The 22,743-nt window shown below is 69.1% G+C and overlaps 1 protein-coding gene and 1 long non-coding RNA gene across 2 annotated transcripts; both read left to right on the top strand.

Annotated features, from left to right (window-relative positions):
- Nucleotides 1–92: 92 nt before the first annotated feature.
- Nucleotides 93–18,672, top strand: HIF3A (hypoxia inducible factor 3 subunit alpha; the record flags this gene model as incomplete). Its single annotated transcript, XM_087729652.1, has 12 exons — nucleotides 93–191; nucleotides 5,921–6,111; nucleotides 7,745–7,881; nucleotides 8,942–9,026; nucleotides 10,109–10,218; nucleotides 11,332–11,516; nucleotides 13,204–13,310; nucleotides 14,546–14,693; nucleotides 15,887–16,011; nucleotides 16,668–16,837; nucleotides 17,935–18,009; nucleotides 18,595–18,672. Coding segments are annotated over exons 1-12 (1,434 nt in total), but the record flags the coding sequence as incomplete, so codon positions are not given.
- Nucleotides 18,673–18,760: 88 nt separating this feature from the next.
- On the top strand, nucleotides 18,761–19,630 carry LOC148052604 (uncharacterized). Its single transcript, XR_015698505.1, has 3 exons — nucleotides 18,761–18,863; nucleotides 19,200–19,284; nucleotides 19,556–19,630. It is a non-coding gene; the product is annotated as an uncharacterized LOC148052604 (long non-coding RNA).
- Nucleotides 19,631–22,743: the final 3,113 nt, after the last annotated feature.

The following is a 22,743-nucleotide window of genomic DNA, read 5'->3' as shown; positions in this document are numbered from 1 at the left end:
GGCCAAAGGGCGGGGGGCGTGGCCGGGGCTGGGGGCGTTGGCCGGCGGCCAATGGGAGGGGCGTGGGGGGCGTGGTGGGGGGCGTGGCCGGAGGAGGGGGCGTGGCCGGGGAGGGGGCTCGGCGCGGTGGGTGCGGGCGCGCAGAGGGCGGCGGCGGCGGCGGCGGCCATGGACGGGCGGCCCGGGGCGAGGTACGGGGGCAGGATCGGGCCCCCCGGGGACCTGGGGGGGGGGGCCGGGGCGGGGCAGGATCGGGCCCCCCGGGGAGGGGGTCCCGGGGCAGGGACCTCGGGGGGGTTGGGCACAATCCAGCCCCTCTGGGGGGGGCCAGGATCGGGCCCCCCGGGGAGGGGGTCCCGGGGTAGGGACCCCGGGGGGGGGCAGGATCCAGTCCCCGGGGGAGGGGGGCAGGATCGGGCCCCCCGGGGAGGGAGTCCCGGGGCAGGGACCCCGGGGGGGGGCAGGATCGGGCCCCCCAGGGAGGGAGTCCCGGGGCAGGGAGTTTAGGGAGGGGGCAGGATCGGGCCCCCTGGGGGGGTCCCGGGGCGGGGGACCCCGGCGGGGAGGTCAGGATCGGGCCCCCTTGGCGGTGGGGGGGGGGGCGTATCCCGGGGTAGGGACCCAGTGTGTGTGGGGGGGTCAGGATTCGCCCCCCCCCCCCCGTGGAGGGTTCAGGATCGGGCCCCCCGGGGAGGGGGTCGCAGGGCAGGGACCCTGAGGGGGACAGGATCCAGCCCCCTCGGGGAGGGGTCAGGATCAGGCCCCCTTGGAGGGGAGGGGGCCCGGGGCAGGGACCTCAGGGAGGGGGTGTGTCAGGATCGGGCCCCCTCGGGGGGGTGGGGTCCCGGAGGGGGGTGGGGTCCCGGAAAGGGGTGGGACCCCCCCCTTTGGGTGGGGGGTGGGGGGGCTGTGGCACCCACCGATGGGGGGGGGGGGGCGGGGATATCCTCGCACGAGGGGCGGCAGCTGGTGGGCGTCCTCGTGCACCCCGTGCGTCGGCGTGAGGCCGGGCGTGTCCTCGTGCGAGCCGCGTGCGAGCCTCGTGCGTCCTCGTGCATCCTCGTGCGAGCCTCGTGCATCCTCGTGCAAGCGTCGTGCGAGCTTCGTGCGTCCTCGTGCGAGCCGCGTGCGAGCCGCGTGCGTCCTCGTGCATCCTCGTGCGAGCCTTGTGCGAGCCTCGTGCATCCTCGTGCAAGCCTCGTGCGAGCTTCGTGCGTCCTCGTGCGAGCCTCGTGCGAGCTTCGTGCATCCTCGTGCGAGCCTTGTGTGAGCTTTGTGCGTCCTCGTGCGTCCTCGTGCGAGCCTCGTGCGAGCTTCGTGCGTCCTCGTGCGTCCTCGTGCCTCCTCGTGCGAGCCACGCGGCAACGGGGCGTTGCACAAGGCCGGCGCCAGCCCGGGGCGGGGGGGGGGGGGCCGTGACGCGACACCGGGGTCCCACCCCCCCATGCACACGCGTGTGCGAGGCCGCGCGGTGCCGCCCGCCCCGGGGGGGCCCCACGTGCGCGTGTGTGTACATCACGTGTGGCCTTGGCGTGACGTGGCCAGGGCCGCCCGGCCCCCCCCGGCCCAGTCAGGGGCCGGTACTGGGCCCAGTCAGTGCCTGGTGCTGGGCCCAGTTAGTGGCCAGTACTGGTCCCAGTCGGTGCCTGTTGCTGGTCCCATTCAGTGCCTGGTTCTGGTCCCAGTCAGCGCCTGTTGCTGGTCCCAGTTAGTGGCTGGTTCTGGTCCCAGTTAGTGCCCGGTTCTGGTCCCAGATAGTGGCTGGTTCTGGTCCCAGTCAGCGCCTGTTGCTGGTCCCAGTTAGTAGCTGGCTCTGGTCCCAGTCAGTGCCTGTTGCTGGTCCCAGTCAGAGCCTGGTGCTGGTCCCAGTTAGTGCCCGGTGCTGGTCCCAGTCAGTGTCTGATTATGGTCCCAATTACTGGCCAGTACTGGTCCCAGTCAGTGGCCGTTCTGGTCCCAGTTAGTGCCTGGTTCTGGTCCCAGTCAGTGCCCGGTTCTGGTCCCAGTCAGTGCCCAGTTCTGGTCTCAGTTAGTGGCTGTTCTGGTCCCAGTCAGTGCCTGGTTCTGGTCCCAGTTAGTTGCTGGTTCTGGTCCCAGTCAGTGCCTGTTGCTGGTCCCAATTAGTGCCTGGTGCTGGTCCCAGTCAGTGGCTGTTCTGGTCCCAGTTACTGGCTGGTTCTGGTCCCAGTTAGTGGCCGTTCTGGTCCCAGTTAGTGCCCGGTTCTGGTCCCAGTCAGTGCCCGGTTCTGGTCCCAGTTAGTGCCCGGTTCTGGTCCCAGTTAGTGGCCGTTCTGGTCCCAGTCTGTGCCCGGTTCTGGTCCCAGTTAGTTGCTGGTTCTGGTCCCAGTCAGTGCCCGGTTCTGGTCCCAGTTAGTGGCTAGTTCTGGTCCCAGTCAGTGGCTGGTTCTGGTCCCAGTTAGTGGCTGGTTCTGGTCCCAGTCAGTGCCTGTTGCTGGTCCCAATTAGTGCCCGGTGCTGGTCCCAGTCAGTGGCTGTTCTGGTCCCAGTTGCTGGCTGGTTCTGGTCCCAGTTAGTGGCCATTCTGGTCCCAGTCAGTGCCTGTTGCTGGTCCCAGTTAGTGCCCGGTTCTGGTCCCAGTCAGTGCCCAGTTCTGGTCCCAGTTAGTGGCTGGTTCTGGTCCCAGTTAGTGGCCGTTCTGGTCCCAGTCAGTGGCTGGTTCTGGTCCCAGTTAGTGGCCGTTCTGGTCCCAGTCAGAGCCTGTTGCTGGTCCCAGTTAGTGGCTGGTTCTGGTCCCAGTTAGTGGCTGGTTCTGGTCCCAGTTAGTGGCCGTTCTGGTCCCAGTCAGTGGCTGGTTCTGGTCCCAGTTAGTGGCCGTTCTGGTCCCAGTGAGAGCCTGTTGCTGGTCCCAGTTAGTGGCTGGTTCTGGTCCCAGTCAGTGCCCAGTTCTGGTCCCAGTTAGTGCCTGGTTCTGGTCCCAGTTAGTGGCCGTTCTGGTCCCAGTCTGTGCCCGGTTCTGGTCCCAGTTAGTGCCTGGTTCTGGTCCCAGTTAGTGGCCGTTCTGGTCCCAGTCTGTGCCCGGTTCTGGTCCCAGTTAGTTGCTGGTTCTGGTCCCAGTTAGTGGCCGTTCTGGTCCCAGTTAGTGGCTGTTCTGGTCCCAGTCAGTGCCCGGTTCTGGTCCCAGTCAGTGGCTGGTTCTGGTCCCAGTTAGTGGCCGTTCTGGTCCCAGTCAGTGCCCGGTTCTGGTCCCAGTTAGTGGCTAGTTCTGGTCCCAGTCAGTGGCTGGTTCTGGTCCCAGTTAGTGGCTGGTTCTGGTCCCAGTTAGTGGCCGTTCTGGTCCCAGTCAGTGGCTGGTTCTGGTCCCAGTTAGTGGCCGTTCTGGTCCCAGTCTGTGCCCGGTTCTGGTCCCAGTTAGTTGCTGGTTCTGGTCCCAGTTAGTGGCCGTTCTGGTCCCAGTCTGTGCCCGGTTCTGGTCCCAGTTAGTTGCTGGTTCTGGTCCCAGTTAGTGGCCGTTCTGGTCCCAGTCAGTGGCTGGTTCTGGTCCCAGTTAGTGGCTGTTCTGGTCCCAGTCAGAGCCTGTTGCTGGTCCCAGTTAGTGGCTGGTTCTGGTCCCAGTTAGTGGCCGTTCTGGTCCCAGTCTGTGCCCGGTTCTGGTCCCAGTTAGTGGCTGGTTCTGGTCCCCCTTAGTGGCCATTCTGGTCCCAGTCAGAGCCCGGTTCCTCCCAGTTTCCCCAGTGCTTCCAGAAGGCGGGGGGGGGGGGGGCGGGGGGGGGAGAGGCCACCCTGTCCCGAGCGGGAGCTGCCAAGGCACGTGCGGGCTGGCCTCTCATTTGCATACATTCGCATGCATTTGCATGGCCCCGCCCCCTTGGTGGGTGCCCCCCCCCCGTGTCCCCCGGCCGCGGCCCCCGGGCACAGCGCCAGGGACAAGAACAGCCCGTCCCGGCCGCACGCACGCACCCCCGGCGCACACGCACACCCGCACGCACACGGACAGACGGCCATGGCCGCGCCGAGACAGGCGGACACACGGACACGGACACGCGTGGGGACACGGACACGTGTGGGCGCACGGATACAGACATGGACACACACGGGGACACACACAGACACACACACGGACACACACAGACACATGGACACGGCCTCACGGAGACAGGCAGACACACGGGCACGGACACGCATGGACACACGGCCACAGCCGCACCGAGACAGGCGGACACACGGACACGTGTGGGCACACGGACTCACGGATACACACGTGGACACACACAGAAGGACACACACCCGGACACACCCGGACAGGCGGCCACAGCTGTGCCGAGACAGGCGGACACCCGGACACGGACACGTGTGGGCGCACGGATAGAGACATGGACACACACGGACACACACACACACGGACACACACAGACACATGGACACGGCCTCACGGAGACAGGCAGACACACGGGCACGGACACGCATGGACACACGGCCACAGCCGCACCGAGACAGGCGGACACACGGACACGCGTGGGCACACGGACACGCGTGGGCACACGGACTCACGGATACACACGTGGACACACACGGACACACACACAGACACACATGGACACACGGACACAGCCTCACGGAGACAGGCAGACACACGGACACGCGTGGGCACACGGACATGTGTGGAAGCATGGATGCGTGGATACAGACGTGGACACACACGGACACACACACGGACACACACGGACAGGCGGCCACGGCTACGCCGAGACAGGCGGACACACGGACACGGACACGCGTGGGCGCACGGACATGTGTGGATACACGGATGCACGGATACACACGTGGACACACACAGGACACACACCCGGACACACGGACAGGCGGCCACGGCCGCAACGAGACAGGCGGACACATGGACACAGACACGCGTGGGCACACGGACGCACGGATACAGACATGGACACACCCGGACACACACACGGACACACACAGACACATGGACACGGCCTCACGGAGACAGGCAGACACACGGACACGCATGGACACCCAGTGCCAGTGTTGGTGTCACTGGGTGTCCCTGTGCTCACGGTGATGGTGTTGGTGTCACTGGGTGTCCCCGTGCCCACAGTGCTGGTGTTGGTGTCACCGGGTGTCCCTGTGCTCACAGTGACGGTGTTGGTGTCACTGGGTGTCTCTGTGCCCCCAGTGACGGTGTTGTCCCCCTGGTGAAAGTGTCCCCACGTCCCTGTGATGGTGTCTCCAGGCTCGCGGTGACATTGTCCCCTCACTCACAGTGCCGGTGTTGGGGACAGCGTCCCTGCGCCCACGGTGCGGGTGCCTGTGAGCACCCCTGGGTGCTGGGGGGAGCTGGCGGGACGTGGTGCGGGGCGGGTGGGTGCTGTGGGTGCAGAGTGGGTGTAGTGTGGGTGTCTGGGGTGCACGGGGTGCAGCGTGGGTGCCCCAGGGTGCAGCGCGGGTGCCTGGGGTGCAACGTGGGTGCAGGGTGGGTGCCCCAGGGTGCAGCGCGGGTGCCCGGGGTGCAACGTGGGTGCAGCGTGGGGTGCAAGGGGTGCACGGGGTGCAGTGTGGGTGCCCTAAGGTGCAGTGTGGGTGCCTGGGGTGCAACGTGGGTGCAGGGTGGGGTGCAGGGGGTGCACAGGGTGCAGTGTGGGTGCCCTAAGGTGCAGTGTGGGCGCCTGGGGTGCAACGTGGGTGCAGGGTGGGGTGCAGGGGGTGCACGGGGTGCAGTGTGGGTGCCCTAAGGTGCAGTGTGGGTGCCTGGGAAGCAGCGTGGGTGCAGCGTGGGTACCCCAGGGTGCAGCGCGGGTGCCTGGGGTGCAACGTGGGTGCAGCGTGGGGTGCAGCGAGGATGCTGTGAGCGCAGTGCGGGTGCAGCGGGTGCACCGTGGGTCCAGCGTGGGTGCCCGGGGTGCAGCCGCGGGCGCCCACGAGCACCCACGGTGGTGGCGGGCGCCGGCAGGTCGACGCCGGAGCTGCGGAAGGAGCGCTCGCGGGACGCGGCGCGATGCCGGCGCAGCCGGGAGACCGAGGTCTTCTACCAGCTGGCGCACACCCTGCCCTTCGCCCGCGGCGTCAGCGCCCACCTGGACAAGGCCTCCATCATGCGCCTCACCATCAGCTACCTGCGCGTCCACCGCCTCCTCGCCGCCGGTGAGCCCCTCCCGGGACTCCCAAACACCCAGGGGATCTCCTGGGGCACCCATGGGACCTCTTCAGACCTCTGGGGACCCCCAGGCACCCACGAGACCTCCTGGGACCCCCAGGCACCCATGGGACCTCTTGGGACCTCCTGAGATCCCCAAACACCCATGGGACCTCCTGGGACCCTTGGGGAACCATGGGTCCTCTTGGGACCTCCTGAGATCCCCAAACACCCACGGGACCTCCTGGGACCCCCAGGCACCCATGGGACCTCTTGGGACCCTTGGGGAACCATGGGACCTCTTGGGACCTCCTGGGACCCCCAAACACCCAGGGGACCTCCTGGGGCACCCATGGGACCTCTTCAGACCTCTGGGGACCCCCAGGCACCCATGAGACCTCCTGGGACCCCCAGGCACCCATGGGACCTCTTGGGACCTCCTGAGATCCTCAAACCCCCAGGGGACCTCCTGGGACCCCTGTAGAACCATGGGACCTCTTGGAACGTCCTGGGACCTCCTGAGATCCCCAAACACCCAGGGGACCTCCTGGGACCTCCTGAGATCCCCAAACACCCACGGGACCTCCTGGGACCCCCAGGCACCCATGGGACCTCTTGGGACCCTTGGGGAACCATGGGACCTCTTGGGACCTCCTGAGATCCTCAGACACCCAGGGGACCTCCTGGGGCACCCATGGGACCTCTTCAGACCTCTGGGGACCCCCAGGCACCTACGAGACCTCCTGGGACCCCTGGGGAACCATAGAACCTCTTGGGACCTCCTGGGACCCCCTGGGACCCCCAAACGACCATGGGACCTCCTGGGACCTCCTGGGGCACCCATGGGACCTCTTCAGACCTCTGGGGACTCCCAGACACCCATGAGACCTCCTGGGAACCCTGGGGAACCATAGAACCTCTTGGGACCTCCTGGGACCCCCAAACACCCACGGGACCTCCTGGGACCCCCAGGCACCCATGGGACCTCTTGGGACCTCCTGAGATCCCCAAACACCCATGGGACCTCCTGGGACCCCCAGATGCCCATGGGACCTCTTCAGACCTCTGGGGACCCCCAGGCACCCATGGGACCACCTTGGGTCCCCAGGGAACCATGGGAGCTCCTGGGACCTCCTGAGATCCCCAAACACCCATGGGACCTCCTGGGACCCCTGGGGAACCATGGGACCTCCTGGGACCCATAGCCCCCCACCAAGCACCCAGGAGATCCCCTGAGCACCCCCAGCACCCATAGGACCCCCTGAGCACCCTGGGGACTCCCTGAGCTCCCCCAGGCCCCCCCCCAGCACCCTCAGCCCCCCCAGCACCCTGGGGTCCCCCAAGCACCCCCAGCCCCCCCCAGCACCCTGGGGTCCCCCAAGCACCCCCAGCCCCCCCTCCAGCACCCTGGGGTCCCCCAAGCACCCCCAGCCCCCACCCCCTCAGCACCCTGGGGTCCCCCAAACACCCCCAGCCCCCCTCCAGCACCCTGGGGTCCCCCAAGCACCCCCAGCCCCCCTCAGCACCCTGGGGTCCCCCAAGCCCCCCCAGCCCCCCCTCAGCACCCTGGGGTCCCCCAAGCATCCCAGCCCCCCCCCCAGCCCCCTGGGGACCCCCCACCCTGAGGTGCCCATCCCTCAGGCGCCTGGGCGGCGGCGGCGGAGGAGGTGGATGGGTGCTACCTGAAGGCGCTGAGCGGCTTCGTGATGGTGCTGAGCGAGGCGGGGGACATGATCTTCCTCTCCGAGAACGTCAACCGGCTCCTGGGGCTCAGCCAGGTTGGGGTGGGGGCACCCATGGGTGGGGGGCGGACGGGCAGCTGCGTGGGTAGGGCGCTCGTGCAAGGGCGCTCGTGCAAGGGTGTTTGTGCAAGGGTGCTCGTGCAAGGGTGCTGGTGTGAGGACCCATGCAAGGGTGCTCTTGCAAGGGTGCTCATGCAAGGGTGCTCGTGCAAGGGTGCTGGTGTGAGGGTGCTGGTGTGAGGCCCCATGCAAGGGTGCTCGTGCAAGGGTGCTTGTGCAAGGGTGCTCGTGCAAGGGTGCTGGTGTGAGGACCCATGCAAGGGTGCTCGTGCGAGGGTGCTCGTGCAAGGGTGCTGGTGTGAGGACCCATGCAAGGGTACTTGTGCAAGGGTGCTTGTGCAAGGGTGTTTGTGTGAGGCCCTGTGCAAGGGTGCTTGTGCAAGGGTGCTCCTGCGAGGGTGCTCGTGTGAGGGTGCTCATGCAAGGGTGCTTGTGCAAGGCTGCTGGTGTGAGGACCCATGCAAGGGTGCTTGTGCAAGGGTGCTGGTGTGAGGGTGCTGGTGTGAGGACCCATGCAAGGGTGCTTGTGCAAGGGTGCTGGTGTGAGGGTGCTCGTGTGAGGGTGCCCATGCAAGGGTGCTCTTGCGACGGTGCTCATGCAAGGGTGCTTGTGCAAGGGTGCTTGTGTGAGGCCCCGTGCAAGTGTGCTTGTGCAAGGGTGTCTGTGCAAGGGTGGTTGTGTGGAGCCCCATGCAAGGGTGCTTGTGCAAGGGTGCTGGTGTGAGGGTGTTTGTGCGAGGCCCCATGCAAGTTTGCTCGTGCGAGGGTGCTCGTGCGAGGGTGCTTGTGCAAGGGTGCTTGTGCGGAGCCCCATGCAAGGGTGCTTGTGCAAGGGTGCCCGTGCAAAGGTGCTTGTGCAAGGGTGCCTGTGTGAGGCCCCACGCGAGGGTGCCCATGCGATGGTGCCCATGCGAGGGTGCTCGTGCAAGGGTGCCCGTGCAAGGGTGCTCACACGAGAGCGCTCCTGTACGGGCGCTGGTGCGAGGGTGCTCGTGCGAGGCGTGCGACACCCCCGTGACCCCCCCCCCCCCCGCAGCTGGAGCTGATCGGCCACAGCGTCTTCGACTTCGTGCACCCCTGTGACCACGAGGAGCTGCAGGACGTGCTCAGCCCCCGGCAGGGTGAGGCCCCCGCCGCCCCCAGCACCCCGGGACCCCCCCCAGCACCCCGGGACCCCCCCAGCACCCATGGGTCTCCCCTGGGTCCCCCAAACACCCTTGGGACCCCCCCCAGCACCCTCCAATGACCCCCCGCACCCCTAGGACCCCCCAAACACCCTGGGGACTCCCCTCAGCACCCTCCAATGACCCCCAGCACCCCTAGGACCCCCCCAAATACCCCGGGGACCCCCCCCCAGCACCCCTGGGGCTCCACTGGGCCCCCCAAACACCCTTGGGACCCCCACTAGCACCCTTGGGACCCCCCTAGCACCCTTAGGTCCCCCCTGGGCCCCCCTCAAACACCCTGGGGACCCCCCCAGCACCCCTGGGTCTCCTCTAGGACCCCCCAAACACCCTGGGGACCCCCCTCAGCACCCTCCAATGACCCCCAGCACCCCTAGGACCCCCCCAAATACCCCTGGAGACCCCCCCAGCACCCTTGGGTCTTCCCTAGGACCCCCAAACACCCTTAGGACCCCCTCAGCACCCTCCCAGCACCCCTGGGTCTCCCCTGAGACCCCCAGCACCCCTAGGGCCCCCCTAAACACCCTGGGGACCCCCCTCAGCACCCTCCAATGACCCCCAGCACCCCTAAGACCCCCCCAAATACCCCTGGAGACCCCCCCAGCACCCTTGGGTCTTCCCTAGGACCCCCCAAACACCCTTAGGACCCCCCTCAGCACCCTCCAATGACCCCCAGCACCCCTAGGACCCCCCAAATACCCCTGGAGACCCTCCCCAGCACCCTCCAATGACTCCCAGCACCCCTAGGACCCCCCAAACACCCCTGGGACCCCCCAGCACCCCTGGGTCTTCCCTAGGACCCCCAAACACCCTTAGGACCCCCCTCAGCACCCTCCAATGACCCCCAGCACCCCTAGGACCCCCCCAAACACCCCTGGGACCCCCCAGCACCCATGGGTCTGCCCTTGCCCCCTCCAAACACCCTGGGGACCCCCCCCAGCACCCCTGGGTCTCCCCTGGGCCCCCCCCCAGACACCCTGGGGACCCCCTGGGCCCCCCCTGACCCCGTCCCCCCCCAGCGGTGCCGCGGCGGCGGGGGGAGCGCTCGGGGCGCAGCTTCTCCCTGCGGATGAAGAGCACCCTGACGGGGCGCGGGCGCTGCCTCAACCTGAAGGCGGCCTCCTGGAAGGTGGGGGGACAGGGGGACACGAGGGGACAGGGGGACGGGGGGGGACGGGGGGACGTGGGGGACGTGGGGGGACATGGGGACACGGGCGGACATGGGGACATGGGGGGACAGGGGGACGTGGGGGGACATGGGGACACGGGGGGACATGGAGGACGTGGGGACATGGGGACATCAGGGGGATGTGGGGGACATGGGGACATGGGGACGGGGGGATGTGGGGACATGGGGACATCAGGGGGACGTGGGGGACATGGGGGGACATGGGGGACGTGGGGGCATGGGGACATGTGGGGGGACATGGGGACACGTGGGGGACATGGGGACATGGTGACACAGGGGGATGTGGGGGACATGGGGACACGTGGGGGACGTGGGGACATGGGGACACAGGGGGGACATGGGGACACGTGGGGGACATGGGGACACAGGGGGACGTGGGGGACATGGGGACATGGGGACACGTGGGGGACGTGGGGACACAGGGGGACGTGGGGGACATGGGTACATGGGGACACATGGGGGACGTGGGGACACGGGGACATGGGGACACGTGGGGGACATGGGGACACAGGGGGACGTGGGGGACATGGGGACATGGGGACACGTGGGGGACGTGGGGACACAGGGGGACGTGGGGGACATGGGGACATGGGGACACGTGGGGGACGTGGGGACACAGGGGGACATGGGGACACGTGGGGGACATGGGGACACAGGGGGACGTGGGGGACATGGGGACATGGGGACACGTGGGGGACGTGGGGACACAGGGGGACATGGGGGACGTGGGGACATGGGGACACAGGGGGAACATGGAGACACGGGGACGTGGGGACACGGCGGGACGTGGGGGACGTGGGGGGACACGGCGACATGGGGGACATGGGGACATTGGGGGACACGGGGGCGTGGGGGGATGTGGGGACATCGGGGGACGTGGGGGGAAAACGGGGACAGAAGGGGACACGGGGGGGCTGCGAGGGGACAGGACACCGGTGGGGACAGCGTGGTGCCTGGGGCCATGGGGGCGCCACGGGGGACACAGCCCCTCGGCGGGGGGGTCCGTAGGGATTTCGGGGTGTCCCTGTGTCGTGTGTCCCCCCCCCCCCCCAGGGGCTGCCCTGCGCGGGGCACATGCGCTCGTACGCGGGGGCCGGGGGGGGGGGCCCCCCCCCGCGCTGCCTGGTGCTGATCTGCGAGGCCATCCCCCACCCGGGGGCCATCGAGACCCCCCTGGGCTCCGGCACCGTCCTCAGCCGCCACTCCATGGACATGAAGTTCACCTACTGCGACGACAGGTGGGGGGGGGGGGGGGACGGGACACCCCCAAAATCCCCCCCCCCGGCACCCCAAAACCCGCCCAAACCCCTGGACCCCGGCACCCCAAAACCCACCCGCCCCCAAAACCCAGCCACCCGCTGGACCCCAGCACCCCCAAACCCACCCACCCCCAAATCCCAGCACCCTCCAGACCCCGGCACCCCAAAACCCACCCAAACCCCTGAACCCTGGCACCCCAAAACCCAGCCACCCCCAAATCCCAGCACCCACTGGACCCCAGCACCCCCAAATCCACCCGCCGGACCCCAGCACCCTCCAGACCCCGGCACCCCAAAACCCAGCCTCCCCCTGAACCCCAGCACCCCCAATCCCACCCACCCCCAAATCCCCGCACCCCCCAGACCCCGGCACCCCCACATCCCAGCACCCTCTGGACCCCAGCACCCCAAAACCCACCCACCCCCAAATCCCAGCCACCCCTGAACCCCAGCACCCCAAACCCCCCACCGAACCCCAGCACCCCAAAACCCACCCAAACCCCTGGACCCCAGCACCCTCCAGACCCACCCACCCCCAAATCCCAGCACCCTCCAGACCCCAACACCCCAAAACCCAGCCACCCCCTGAACCCCAGCCCCCCAAAACCCACCCACCCCCAAAACCCAGCCACCCCTGAACCCCAGCACCCCAAACCCCCCCACCGAACCCCAGCACCCCAAAACCCACCCGCCCCCAAATCCCAGCACCCCCTGAACCCCAGCACCCCCAAACCCAGCCACCCGCTGGACCCCAGCACCCGCAAACCCCCTGACGGACCCCAGCACCCTCCAGACCCCAGCACCCCAAAACCCAGCCACCCCCTGAACCCCAGCACCCCCAACCCCCCCACCGAACCCCGGCACCCCAAAACCCAGCCACCCCCAAAACCCCAGCACCCCCAAACCCACCCACCAAACCCCAGCACCCCAAAACATACCCACCCCTTGAACCCCAGCACCCCCAAACCCACCCACCAGACCCTGGCACCCCAGAACCCAGTCACCCCATTAACCCCAGCACCCCAGAACCCAGTCACCCCCAAATCCCAGCACCCTCTGGACCCCAGCACCCTAAAACCCACCTTTGTCCCCTCAAGTGCCCGCCAGGACCCCTTAGGGCCCCCCCAGCACCCCATAGGGCCCCCCAGACCCCCCCAGGCCCCCAAGAGCCCCCCAGGACCCTCCTGGGGCCCCCCAGCACCCCACCAGCCCCCCCCAGGGCCCCTTAGCCCCCCCCCCAGGACCCCTTAGGGGCACCCCAGCACCCCATAGGGCTCCCCCAGACCCCATAGACCCCCAAGAGCCGCCCCAGGGCCCCTTAGGGGCACCCCAGCATCCCATAGGGCCCCCCAAGAGCCCCCCCAGGACCCTCTTGGGGCCCCCCAGGACCCCATAAGTGCCCCCCAGGGCCCCTTAGGGCCCCCCCAGGACCCCTTAGGGGCACCCCAGCACCCCATAGGGCTCCCCCAGACCCCCAAGAGCCCCCCAGGGCCCCTTAGGGGCACCCCAGCATCCCATAGGGCCCCCCAAGAGCCCCCCCAGGACCCTCTTGGGTCCCCCCAGGACCCCATAAGTGCCCCCCCGGACACCCTGGGGCCCCCCCAAGGCCCCCCCCGCCCCGGGCCGGGATGCGGGGGGACCCCCTGGGCTGAGTCGGGGTGCGCAGGATCGGGGAGGTGGCGGGGTACGCCCCCGAGGAGCTGCTGGGCTGCTCCCTCTACGAGTACGTCCACGCCCTCGACTCCGACACCCTCAGCAGGAGCGTGCACACCCGTGAGTGCCCCCCAAAACCCCCCGGGAACCCCGACATCCCCCCGGGAACCCCATTATCCCCCTGGGAACCCCAACATCCCCTCGGGACCCCAACATCCCCCTGGGAACCCCAGTATCCCCCTGGGAACCCCAACTTCCCCCTGGGAAACCAGCAACCCCCCAGGAACCCCAACATCCCCCCGGGAACCCCATTATCCCCCTGGGAACCCCAACATCCCCTCGGGACCCCAACATCCCCCTGGGAACCCCAGTATCCCCCTGGGAACCCCAACATCCCCTCGGGACCCCAACATCCCCCTGGGAACCCCAGTATCCCCCTGGGAACCCCAACTTCCCCCTGGGAAACCAGCAACCCCCCAGGAACCCCAACATCCCCCCGGGAACCCCATTATCCCCCTGGGAACCCCAACATCCCCTCGGGACCCCAACATCACCCTGGGAACCCCAGCATCCCTCTGGGAACCCCAACATCCCCCTGGGAACCCCGACATCCCCCTGGGAAACCAGCAACCCCCCGGGAACCCCAACATCTCCCCGTGACCCCGACATCCCCCTGGGAACGCCAGTATCCCCCCGGGAACCTCAATATCCCCCTGGGAACCCCAACAACCCCCTGGGAACCCCAACACCCCTCTGGGAACCCCAGCATCCCCCTGGGAACCCTAACATCACCCCTGGGCACCCATGGGCACCCCAATATCCCCTTGGGCACCCTTGGGCACCCCAACATCCCCTCTCTGCACCCCTGGGCACCCCAATATCCCCCTGCGGCACCTTTGGGCACCCCAACATCCCCTCTGGGAACCCCACCATCCCTCCTGGCCCCCCTTGGCACCCTAATATTCCCCTGGGACACCCCAATATCCCCCCTTGGGCACCCTTGGGCACCCCTGAACACCCCAAAATCCCCTCTGGGAACCCCGCCATCCCTCCTGGCCCCCCTGAGCACCCTAATATCCCCCTGGGACACCCCAACATCCCCACTGGGAACCCCACCATCCCTCCTGGCACCCTAATATCCCCCTTGGGCACCCCAAAATCCCCTCTGGGAACCCCACCATCCCTCCTGGCCCCCCTGAGCACCCTAATATCCCCCTGGGGCACCCCAATATCCCCCCTTGGGCACCCCTGGGCACCCCAATAGCCCCCTGGGGCACCCCAACACCACCCTCCTCCCCGGGTACCCCGACCCTTCCCGGGTCACCCATGGGGTGGTGACCCCCCCGTCTCCCCAGTGCTGAGCAAGGGACAGGCGGTGACAAACCAGTACCGGTTCCTGGCCAAGCGCGGGGGGTTCCTGTGGGCGCAGACCCAGGCCACCGTCATCGCCAACAGCCGCAGCGCCCAGCCCGAGGGCATCGTCTGCCTCCACTTCGTCCTCAGGTTGGGGGGACACGGGGGGACACGGGGGGACACGGGGCGAGGGGACACGGGGGGACATGGAGGGATATGGGGGTCACGGGGGACACAGGGGACACGGGGGGATACGGGGCGGGGGGACGCGGGGGACGTGGGGGGGGGGGGGGCAGGGCGAGGGGGCACGGGGGGGGAGGGGGGGCACGGGGGGGCACGGGGGGGCACGGGGGGAGGGGACATGAGGGGACACAAGGGAAAATGGGGGACACAGTGGACACGGGGCAGGGGGACACGAGGGGACATGGAGGGACACGGGGGACACAGGGTAAGGGGACAGGGGGGAACAGGGGGGACACAGGGGACACAGGGCGAGGGGACACGGGGGACACGGGGGGACACGGGGCGAGGGGACACGAGGGGACATGGAGGGATATGGGGGACACGGGGTGGGGGGACACGGGGGGACATGGGGGACATGGGGGACACGGGGCAAGGGGACATGGGGGGACATGGGGGGACATGGAGGGATATGGGGGGCACGGGGGACACAGGGCGGGGGGGCACGGGGGGCAGGGGGGGGCACGGGGCGAGGGGACACGAGGGGACAGAGGGTGGGGGGTCACGAGGGGACACGGGGGGACACGGGGGACACGGGGCAAGGGGACACGGGGGGACACGGGGGGATACGGGGGAAGGGGACACAGGGGGACACGGGGGACACGGGTCAAGGGGACACAGGGGGACATGGGGGGACACGGGGTGAGGGGACACGGACATGGGGGACACGGGGGGACACAGGGTGGGGGGACACGAGGGGACACAGGGACACGGGGGACACGGGGACATGGGGACACGGGGGACAGGGCCTCTGCGCGGCAGCGGGCGCCCGCAGGGCGTTGGTGGTGCCTAAGTGGGGCCTTGGGGGGGGGGCAGCACCCCAAATCTCAGCCCCCAAATCTGGTGCTGGGGGGGGGCAGCACCCCAAATCTGCGTCCCAGTGGGGGTGGGCACCCCATAAATGATGCCTGGGGGGGGGCAGCACCCCAAATCTCAGCCCCTGTACCCAGTGCTTGGGGGGGGCAGCACCCCATGCCCAGCGCCCGGGGGGGGTTCAGCCCCCAAACTCATTTTGGGGGGGGGGTGTTGGTGCCCCGGGAGGGGGCGGTCTGTCCGTCCGTGTCCCCCCAATTTTTGCCCCCCCCCCCCCCCCCCCCCCCCAGCCGTGTGGAGCAGCGGGGGGTGGTGCTGTCCCTGGAGCAGACCCAACGCCGGGGGGAGGGGCGCCGCCTGCCCCCCCCCGCCCCCGGCCCCGCCACCCCCGATGCCGTCCTCAACCTCAGCCTGGGTGGGCACCAGTTAGGGCAACTGGGAGCACTGGGAAGGGGGGAGATGTGGTGCTACGGGGGGGTACTGGGAGCACTGGGGGCGCTGGGGCTTGGTGCATGGGGGGCTGGGGGTGCTGGAGGTCCCTGGGGGGTCCCCAGCCCCGTGGGGGGTCTGTGGGTGCTGGGGGGTCCCTGGGGGGTCCACATCCCCCTGTGAGGGTGCGGGTGGGGGGGGATGTCTGTGGGTGCTGGGGGGTCCCTGGGGGTCCCCAGCCCCATGTGAGGGTGCGGGTAGGGGTGGGGGGGTCTGTGGGTGCTGGGGGGTCCCTGGGGGGTCCCCAGCCCCACGTGAGGGTGCGGGTAGGGGTGGGGGGGTCTGTGGGTGCTGGGGGTCCCTGGGGGTCCCCAGCCCCACGTGAGGGTGCGGGTAGGGGTGGGGGGGTCTGTGGGTGCTGGAGGGGTCCCTGGGGGGTTTCTGGGGTTCCCCCCCCCCATGTGAGGGTGCAGACAGGGGTGGGGGGCCCACGGGTGCTGGGGGGTCCCTGGGGGATCCTTGGGGTGGGGGTTCTGGGGGTCCCGAGCCCCGTGTGAGGGTGCGGACAGGGGGGGGGTGCTGGGGGGTCCCTGGGGGGGTCCCTGGGGGTTCCCCCCCCCCCCCATGTGACTGTGCGGACAGGGGTGGGGGGCCCACGGGTGCTGGCCTTCGTGCGCCCGGCCCACGTCCCCGAAGCGGTGCTGCAGCGGGACCCCCGGCGCTTCTGCTCCCCCGAACTCGCCCGGCTCCTCGCCCCCATCTTCGATCCCCCCCCGGCTCCCCCCCGCCGTCACCCCCGCAGCCCATCCCCGGTGAGTCCGGCCTCGGGGCTTTTGGGGGGTCCCGGCAGGGCTGGGGGGGGGCGGGGGGCCCCTTGGGGGGGGCCCTGAGAGGCCTTTTGGGGGGCTTGGGGGGGTCATGGGGGAAAATGGGGGTCCCTGGGGGAATATGGGGGCTCCCTGGGGGAAATGGGGGGTCCCCAGGGGAAAATGGGGGGTCCCTGGGGGAATATGGGGGGTCTCTGGGGGAAATGAGGGGTCCCCAGGGGAAAATGGGGGGTCGCTGGGGGAATATGGGGGCTCCCTGGGGGAAATGGGGGGTCCCCAGGGGAAAATGGGGGGTCCCTGGGGGAATAGGGGGGGTCTCTGGGGGAAATGAGGGGTCCCCAGGGGAAAATGGGGGCTCCCTGGGGGAAATTAGGGATCATGGGGGAATATGGGGGGTCCCTGGGGGAAATGGGGGGTCCCTGGGGGAAAATGGGGGGTCCCTGGGGGAATATGGCAGGTCCTGGGGGTCTGGGGGGGTCCCTGGGGAACATGGGGGGTCCTGGGGGTCTGGGGGGGGATCATGGGGAAATATAGGGGGTCCCTGGGGGAAATGGGGGGTCCCTGGGGGTCTGGGGGGTCCCTGGGGGAACATGGGGGTGTCCCTGGGGAACATGGGGGGGTCTCTGGGGAACATGGGGGTCCTGGGGGTCTGGGGGGGTCCCTGGGTAACATGGGGGGTCCTGGGGGAAAATGGGGGGTCCTGGGGGTCTGGGGGGTCCTGGGGGAACATGGGGGTGTCCCTGGGGAACATGGGGGGTCTCTGGGGGAACATGGGGGGTCCTGGGGGTCTCGGGGTGTCCCTGGGTAACATGGGGGGTCCTGGGGGAAATGGGGGGTCTCTGGGGGAACATGGGGGGACCCTGGGGAACATGGGGAGGTTCTGGGGGTCTGGGGGGGTCCCAGGGGAAAATGGGGGTCCCTGTGGGAACATGGGGGGTCCCTGTGGGAAATGGGGGGTCCTGGGGGGAAATGGGGGTCTCTGGGGGTCCTCCCCAAGCTCGGGGGGCCGGTGGGGCCTGGGGGTCGCTGGGGGTGCTGGCAGGCTGGGGGGCTCAGGGCTCCGTGGCTGTGCCCCCCCCCAGCCCCCCGGGGATGAGCTGCTCTTCGAGGTGCAGAAGCTCTTTGCGGGGAGCCCGGGGCCCGGCACGGCCCTGCAGGTGCGGGGGGGCTGGGGGTCCCCTGCTGTCCCCCGTCCCCCTGTCCCCATGTCCCCCTGTCATCCTGTCCCCCTGTCCCCCCGTCCCTCTGTCCCCGGACCTGGCCATGCTGGGGGACCGTGACCCTGTCCCCCTGTCCCCCTGTCCCCCTGTCCCCCCGTCCCCAGACCTGGCCATGCTGGGGGTGTGTGTGTGACCCTGTCCCCATGTCCCCATGTCCCCAGCCCTGGCCATATTGGGGTGAGGGGCGACCCTGTCCCCCTGTCCCCTGTCCCTCTGTCCCCGGACCTGGCCATGCTGGGGGGGTGTGTGTGACCCTGTCCCCCTGTCCTCCTGTCTCCCTGTCCCCCTGTCCCCCCTGTCCCCAGACCTGGCCATGCTGTGGGGGTGTGACCCTGTCCCCCTGTCCTCCTGTCCCCCTGTCCTCCTGTCTCCCTGTCCCCTGTCCCCGGACCTGGCCATGCTGGAGGGGGGGGGTGACCCTGTCCTCCTGTCTCCCTGTCCCCCTGTCCCCTGTCCCCCCTGTCCCCCTGTCCCCAGACCTGGCCATGCTGGGGGGTGTGACCCTGTCCCCTGTCCCCCCAGGCCTCCCCCCTGGACCTGGCCATGCTGGCCCCCTACATCCCCATGGACGGCGACTTCCAGCTGGGCGGGGCCGAAGCGCCTCGGGGGCGGGGCCCACGCCCACCACCAGGCCCCGCCCCGCCGGCGGCCGAGGCCCCGCCCCCCCGCCCCCGCGCCCGCAGCTTCCCCGGCCGCGGCTCCGCCCCCTCCCGCCCTGGCCCCGCCCTCCCTCGCTGGGGCAGCGACCCCGCCCTCGGCCCCGCCCCGACGCCCCGCCCCGCCAGGAAGAGGTGGGCGGGGCCGCGGGGCGGAGGGGCGGGGCTACGGGGCGGGGCTGAGTGGGGGGCTTGAGGAGGGGCTTGTTAGCGTGGGGCTCTGGGGAGGAGCTTAATGGGGAGGGGCTTAATGGGGAGGGGCTTTGGGGGCGGAGCTTGTTTGGGGAGGGGCTTGTTGGGGCTAAGGGGGCGGGGCTTATTGCTGGGAAGGGCTGCAGGGGGTGGGGTTGGGGAGGGTGGGGGCGAGGCGGAGGGGGCGGGGCGTGTGTGGGCGTGGTCGGAGGGGTTGTGTGGGCGTGGCTTTCGCGTGGGCGTGGCTTCGCGTGGGCGTGGTGTGACGGTGCCGCCCAGGGCGCGGGAGCCGAGCGGGGAGGACGCGGGGGCCCCCCTGAAGCGCCCCGAGCTCGACCCCCACCTGCTGCCCCCCCTCGGCCTGGTACGGGGGGACACGGGGGGGACACGGGGGGGGGACACGGGGCGGGGGGGGACACGCGCGTGGGCGGGGGGCGGGACACGGGGAGGGGGGACACGGGGGGGGGGAGGGAGGGAGGGGGGTGTAGGGATGGGGGGCACGGGGGGGGGCACTGTGGGGACATGGGGTTGGGGACAGCGCGGGGGGGGGCAGGGTGCCCTGTCCCCATGTCCCCCCCCGTGTCCCCATGTCCCCCCATTGTGTCCCCCCCCGTGTGTGTGTGTCCCCCCCCCAGGGGCTGCTGCTGAGTGGGGAGGACCCCCCGGGAGTGACCCCCCCCCGCCTGGGGCAGGAGCAGCCCCTCGGGGGGGGGGGGGCCCCGATAATGGGGGGGGGCCCGATAATGGGGGGGGGGGATAATTGGGTGGGGGACCCTGATAATGGGGGGACCCCGATAATGAGGGGGGACCCTGATAATTGGGGGGGGCGATAATTGGGTGGGGGACCCCGATAATGTGGGGGTGGTAATTGGGGGGTGGGCAAAACCTAGGGGGGGCACCCCAAAAGCGGGGGGGTTAATCTAATAATGGGGGGACCCAAAATCCCGGGGGGGTCCCCAATGTGGGAAGGGGGTCCCCAATGTGGGAGGGGGGTGGAATCTGGGGAGGCACCTCCCCCCCCCCAAAAAAATTGGGGGGTGGGGGGGAAATCGGGGGACCCCCATAGCAGGGGTGAAATGGGGGGGCGCACAAGCGGAAAGGGGGAGCCCAAATTTGAGGGGGGAAATGGGAGGGTCCCCAAAATGGGGGGGGGGACCTGGGGGGGGGACACCCCAATAATGTGTGTGTGTGTCCCCCCCCCAGCGCTGCTGGCTGATGGCCTGGGGACCCCCCAAGATGAGGCCGAGGGGCGCCCGGGGGGGCCCCCCCAGGGCCGGCGTCTGGAGAGCAACTGAGGGGGGGGCTCCTGTGGAAGGGGCCCCCCCCAAACCGCCCCCCCCCCAGGATGGGGACCCCCAAACACCGACACCCCCCAAAAAAGGAAGGGGGGGGGGGCCAACCCCCGCCCCCCCCCAAAACCGCAAGGGGGGGGGCCCAAAACACCGCCCCCCCAAAAAAAAGCAAAGGGGGGGCCCTGAAACACCCCCTCTGCTTCCCAATGGGGGACCCCAAAAAACCCACAGCCCCCCCCCCAAACCCACCCTAAAAGTGGGGGGGCCCCCAATCCGGCACCCAGTGGGGCCCCCCCAAATCCCCGTCCCCAGTGGGGGGGGGGCACCAAAAGCCATGACCCCTCCCGCAGATCTTGGGGTGCCCCCCAGTGTCCCTCCCCCCCGCCTGGGGCCCCCAACTCCCCCCATTTATCCCCCCTTAGCCCCCCCCCAAGTTTTGGCGGGCTTTGACCCCCCAATCGAGCCCCCCACCCATGGGGACCCCGCCCCTTGGGGCCCCACCTCCCCCCCCGCCCCTTTTGGGACCCCCCAAATCCTCCCCCATAGGGGACCCCCACCCCCAGCCCCCACTTTTGGGGGACCCCCCAAATCCTCCCATGGCCCCCCCCCAGGGCCCCCCCTCCTACCTCGGCCTGGCCCCCCCGGGGGGGCCCCTCCCCCCACTCGGTGCTGGGCTGAAAATGCCCCTTTGGGGGGCCCCGGGGACCCCCCCCCCCCAAATCTGGGACCACCGGAGCCCCCCCCCCCCCCCCGGGGACCCCCTTTTCTGTCGCCCCGTCCTGCGCAGCCCCCAGCTCCGGGGAGAGACGCTCTCGTGCGAGGGCCTCGTGCCAGAGCCGGCCTCGTGCAAGGGCATCCCTCGTGCAAGAGCCTTGTGCGAAAGCCTCCCTTGTTCAAGAGCCTCGTGCAAGAGCCGTCCTCGTGCAAGGGCCTTGTGCAAGGGCCTCGTGCAAGAGCCGTCCTCGTGCAAGGGCCTCCCTTGTGCAAGAGCCATCCTCGTGCAAGAGCCTTGTGCAAAAGCCTCCCTTGTTCAAGAGCCTCGTGCAAGAGCCGTCCTTGTGCAGGGGCCTTGTGCAAGAGCCATGCTTGTGCAAGGACCTTGTGCAAGAGCCTCATGCGAGAGCCATCCTCGTGCAAGCTCCATCCTTGTGCAAGGGCTTCCCTCGTGCAAGAGCCTCGTGCAAGGGCCATCCTTGTGCAAGAGCCTCCCTTGTGCAAGAGCCTCATGCGAGAGCCATCCTCGTGCAAGATCCATCCTTGTGCAAGGGCCTCCCTTGTGCAAGAGCCTCGTGCAAGGGCCATCCTTGTGCAAGGGCCTTGTGCAAGAGCCTCGTGCAAGAGCCATCCTTGTGCAAGAGCCTCCCTTGTGCAAGAGCCATCCTTGTGCAAGAGCCATCCTTGTGCAAGGGCCTTGTGCAAGAGCCGTTCTCATGCAAGTGCCTCCCTTGTGCAAGAGCCTTGTGCAAGAGCCTCCCTTGTGCAAGAGCCTCATGTGAGAGCCATCCTCGTGCAAGAGCCTTGTGCAAGAGCCTCGTGCAAGAGCCGTCCTTGTGCAAGAGCTGTTCTCATGCAAGTGCCTCCCTTGTGCAAGAGCCTCGTGCAAGAGCCATCCTTGTGCAAGAGCCTCCCTTGTGCAAGAGCCTCCCTTGTGCAAGAGCCTCGTGCAAGGGCCATCCTTGTGCAAGGGTCTTGTGCAAGAGCCTTGTGTAAGAGCCATCCTTGTGCAAGAGCCTTGTGCAAGAGCCTCGTGCAAGAGCCGTCCTTGTGCAAGAGCCTTGTGCAAGAGCCTCCCTTGTGCAAGAGCCTCATGCGAGAGCCATCCTCGTGCAAGATCCATCCTTGTGCAAGGGCCTCCCTTGTGCAAGAGCCTCGTGTGAAAGCCTCCCTTATTCAAGAGCCTCGTGCAATAGCCATCCTTGTGCAAGGGCCTTGTGCAAGAACCATCCTTGTGCAAGAGCCATCCTTGTGCAAGGGCCTTGTGCAAGAGCCGTCCTCATGCAAGGGCCTTGTGCAAGAGCCTCGTGCAAAAGCCTCCCTTATGCAAGAGCCCCGCGCAAGAGCCGTCCTCGTGCGAGGACCCCTTGTGCACGAGCCTCGTGCGAGGGCGCCCCACGCCAAAGCCTTCGGGGCCGAGCCGCCCTCGTGCGAGAGCCGCCCTCGTGCACGAGCCCTCCCCACCATGTGCCCCCCCCCCCCCCAAACCGCTCTTGTGCGGGGGGGGGGACCTTGCCCGGGGGGGGGGGGGGGGGGGCGACCCTCACACGACGGCCCTCGCACGACGGCCCTTGCACGAGGGCCCTTGCACGAGGGCCCTTGCACGAGGGGGGCCCCGGACGCCGCTGCCCAGAGCCGCTGGGACCCACACGCACACCCCCGGCCCCCCCGTGCGAGGCCGAGCGCCCCCCTGCCCCCCCCCCAAATGTCGCTTTGGGGGGGGGGGGGGGCCTTGTCCCTGTCCCCCTCCCCCCCGCCCCGCCCCGTGCGCTCGCACGCGCTTGTGCGCAGGCCGCGTGCGAAGGGGGGGGTTCACG

The sequence above is a fragment of the Nipponia nippon genome, unplaced genomic scaffold, assembly GCF_047370975.1.
Source record: "Nipponia nippon isolate SJK-2023a ecotype South Korea unplaced genomic scaffold, ASM4737097v1 scaffold_46, whole genome shotgun sequence".
Taxonomy (NCBI): Eukaryota; Metazoa; Chordata; class Aves; order Pelecaniformes; family Threskiornithidae; genus Nipponia; species Nipponia nippon.
Note: the sequence above shows the minus strand (reverse complement) of the source record. Positions and strands in the feature narration are given on the sequence as shown.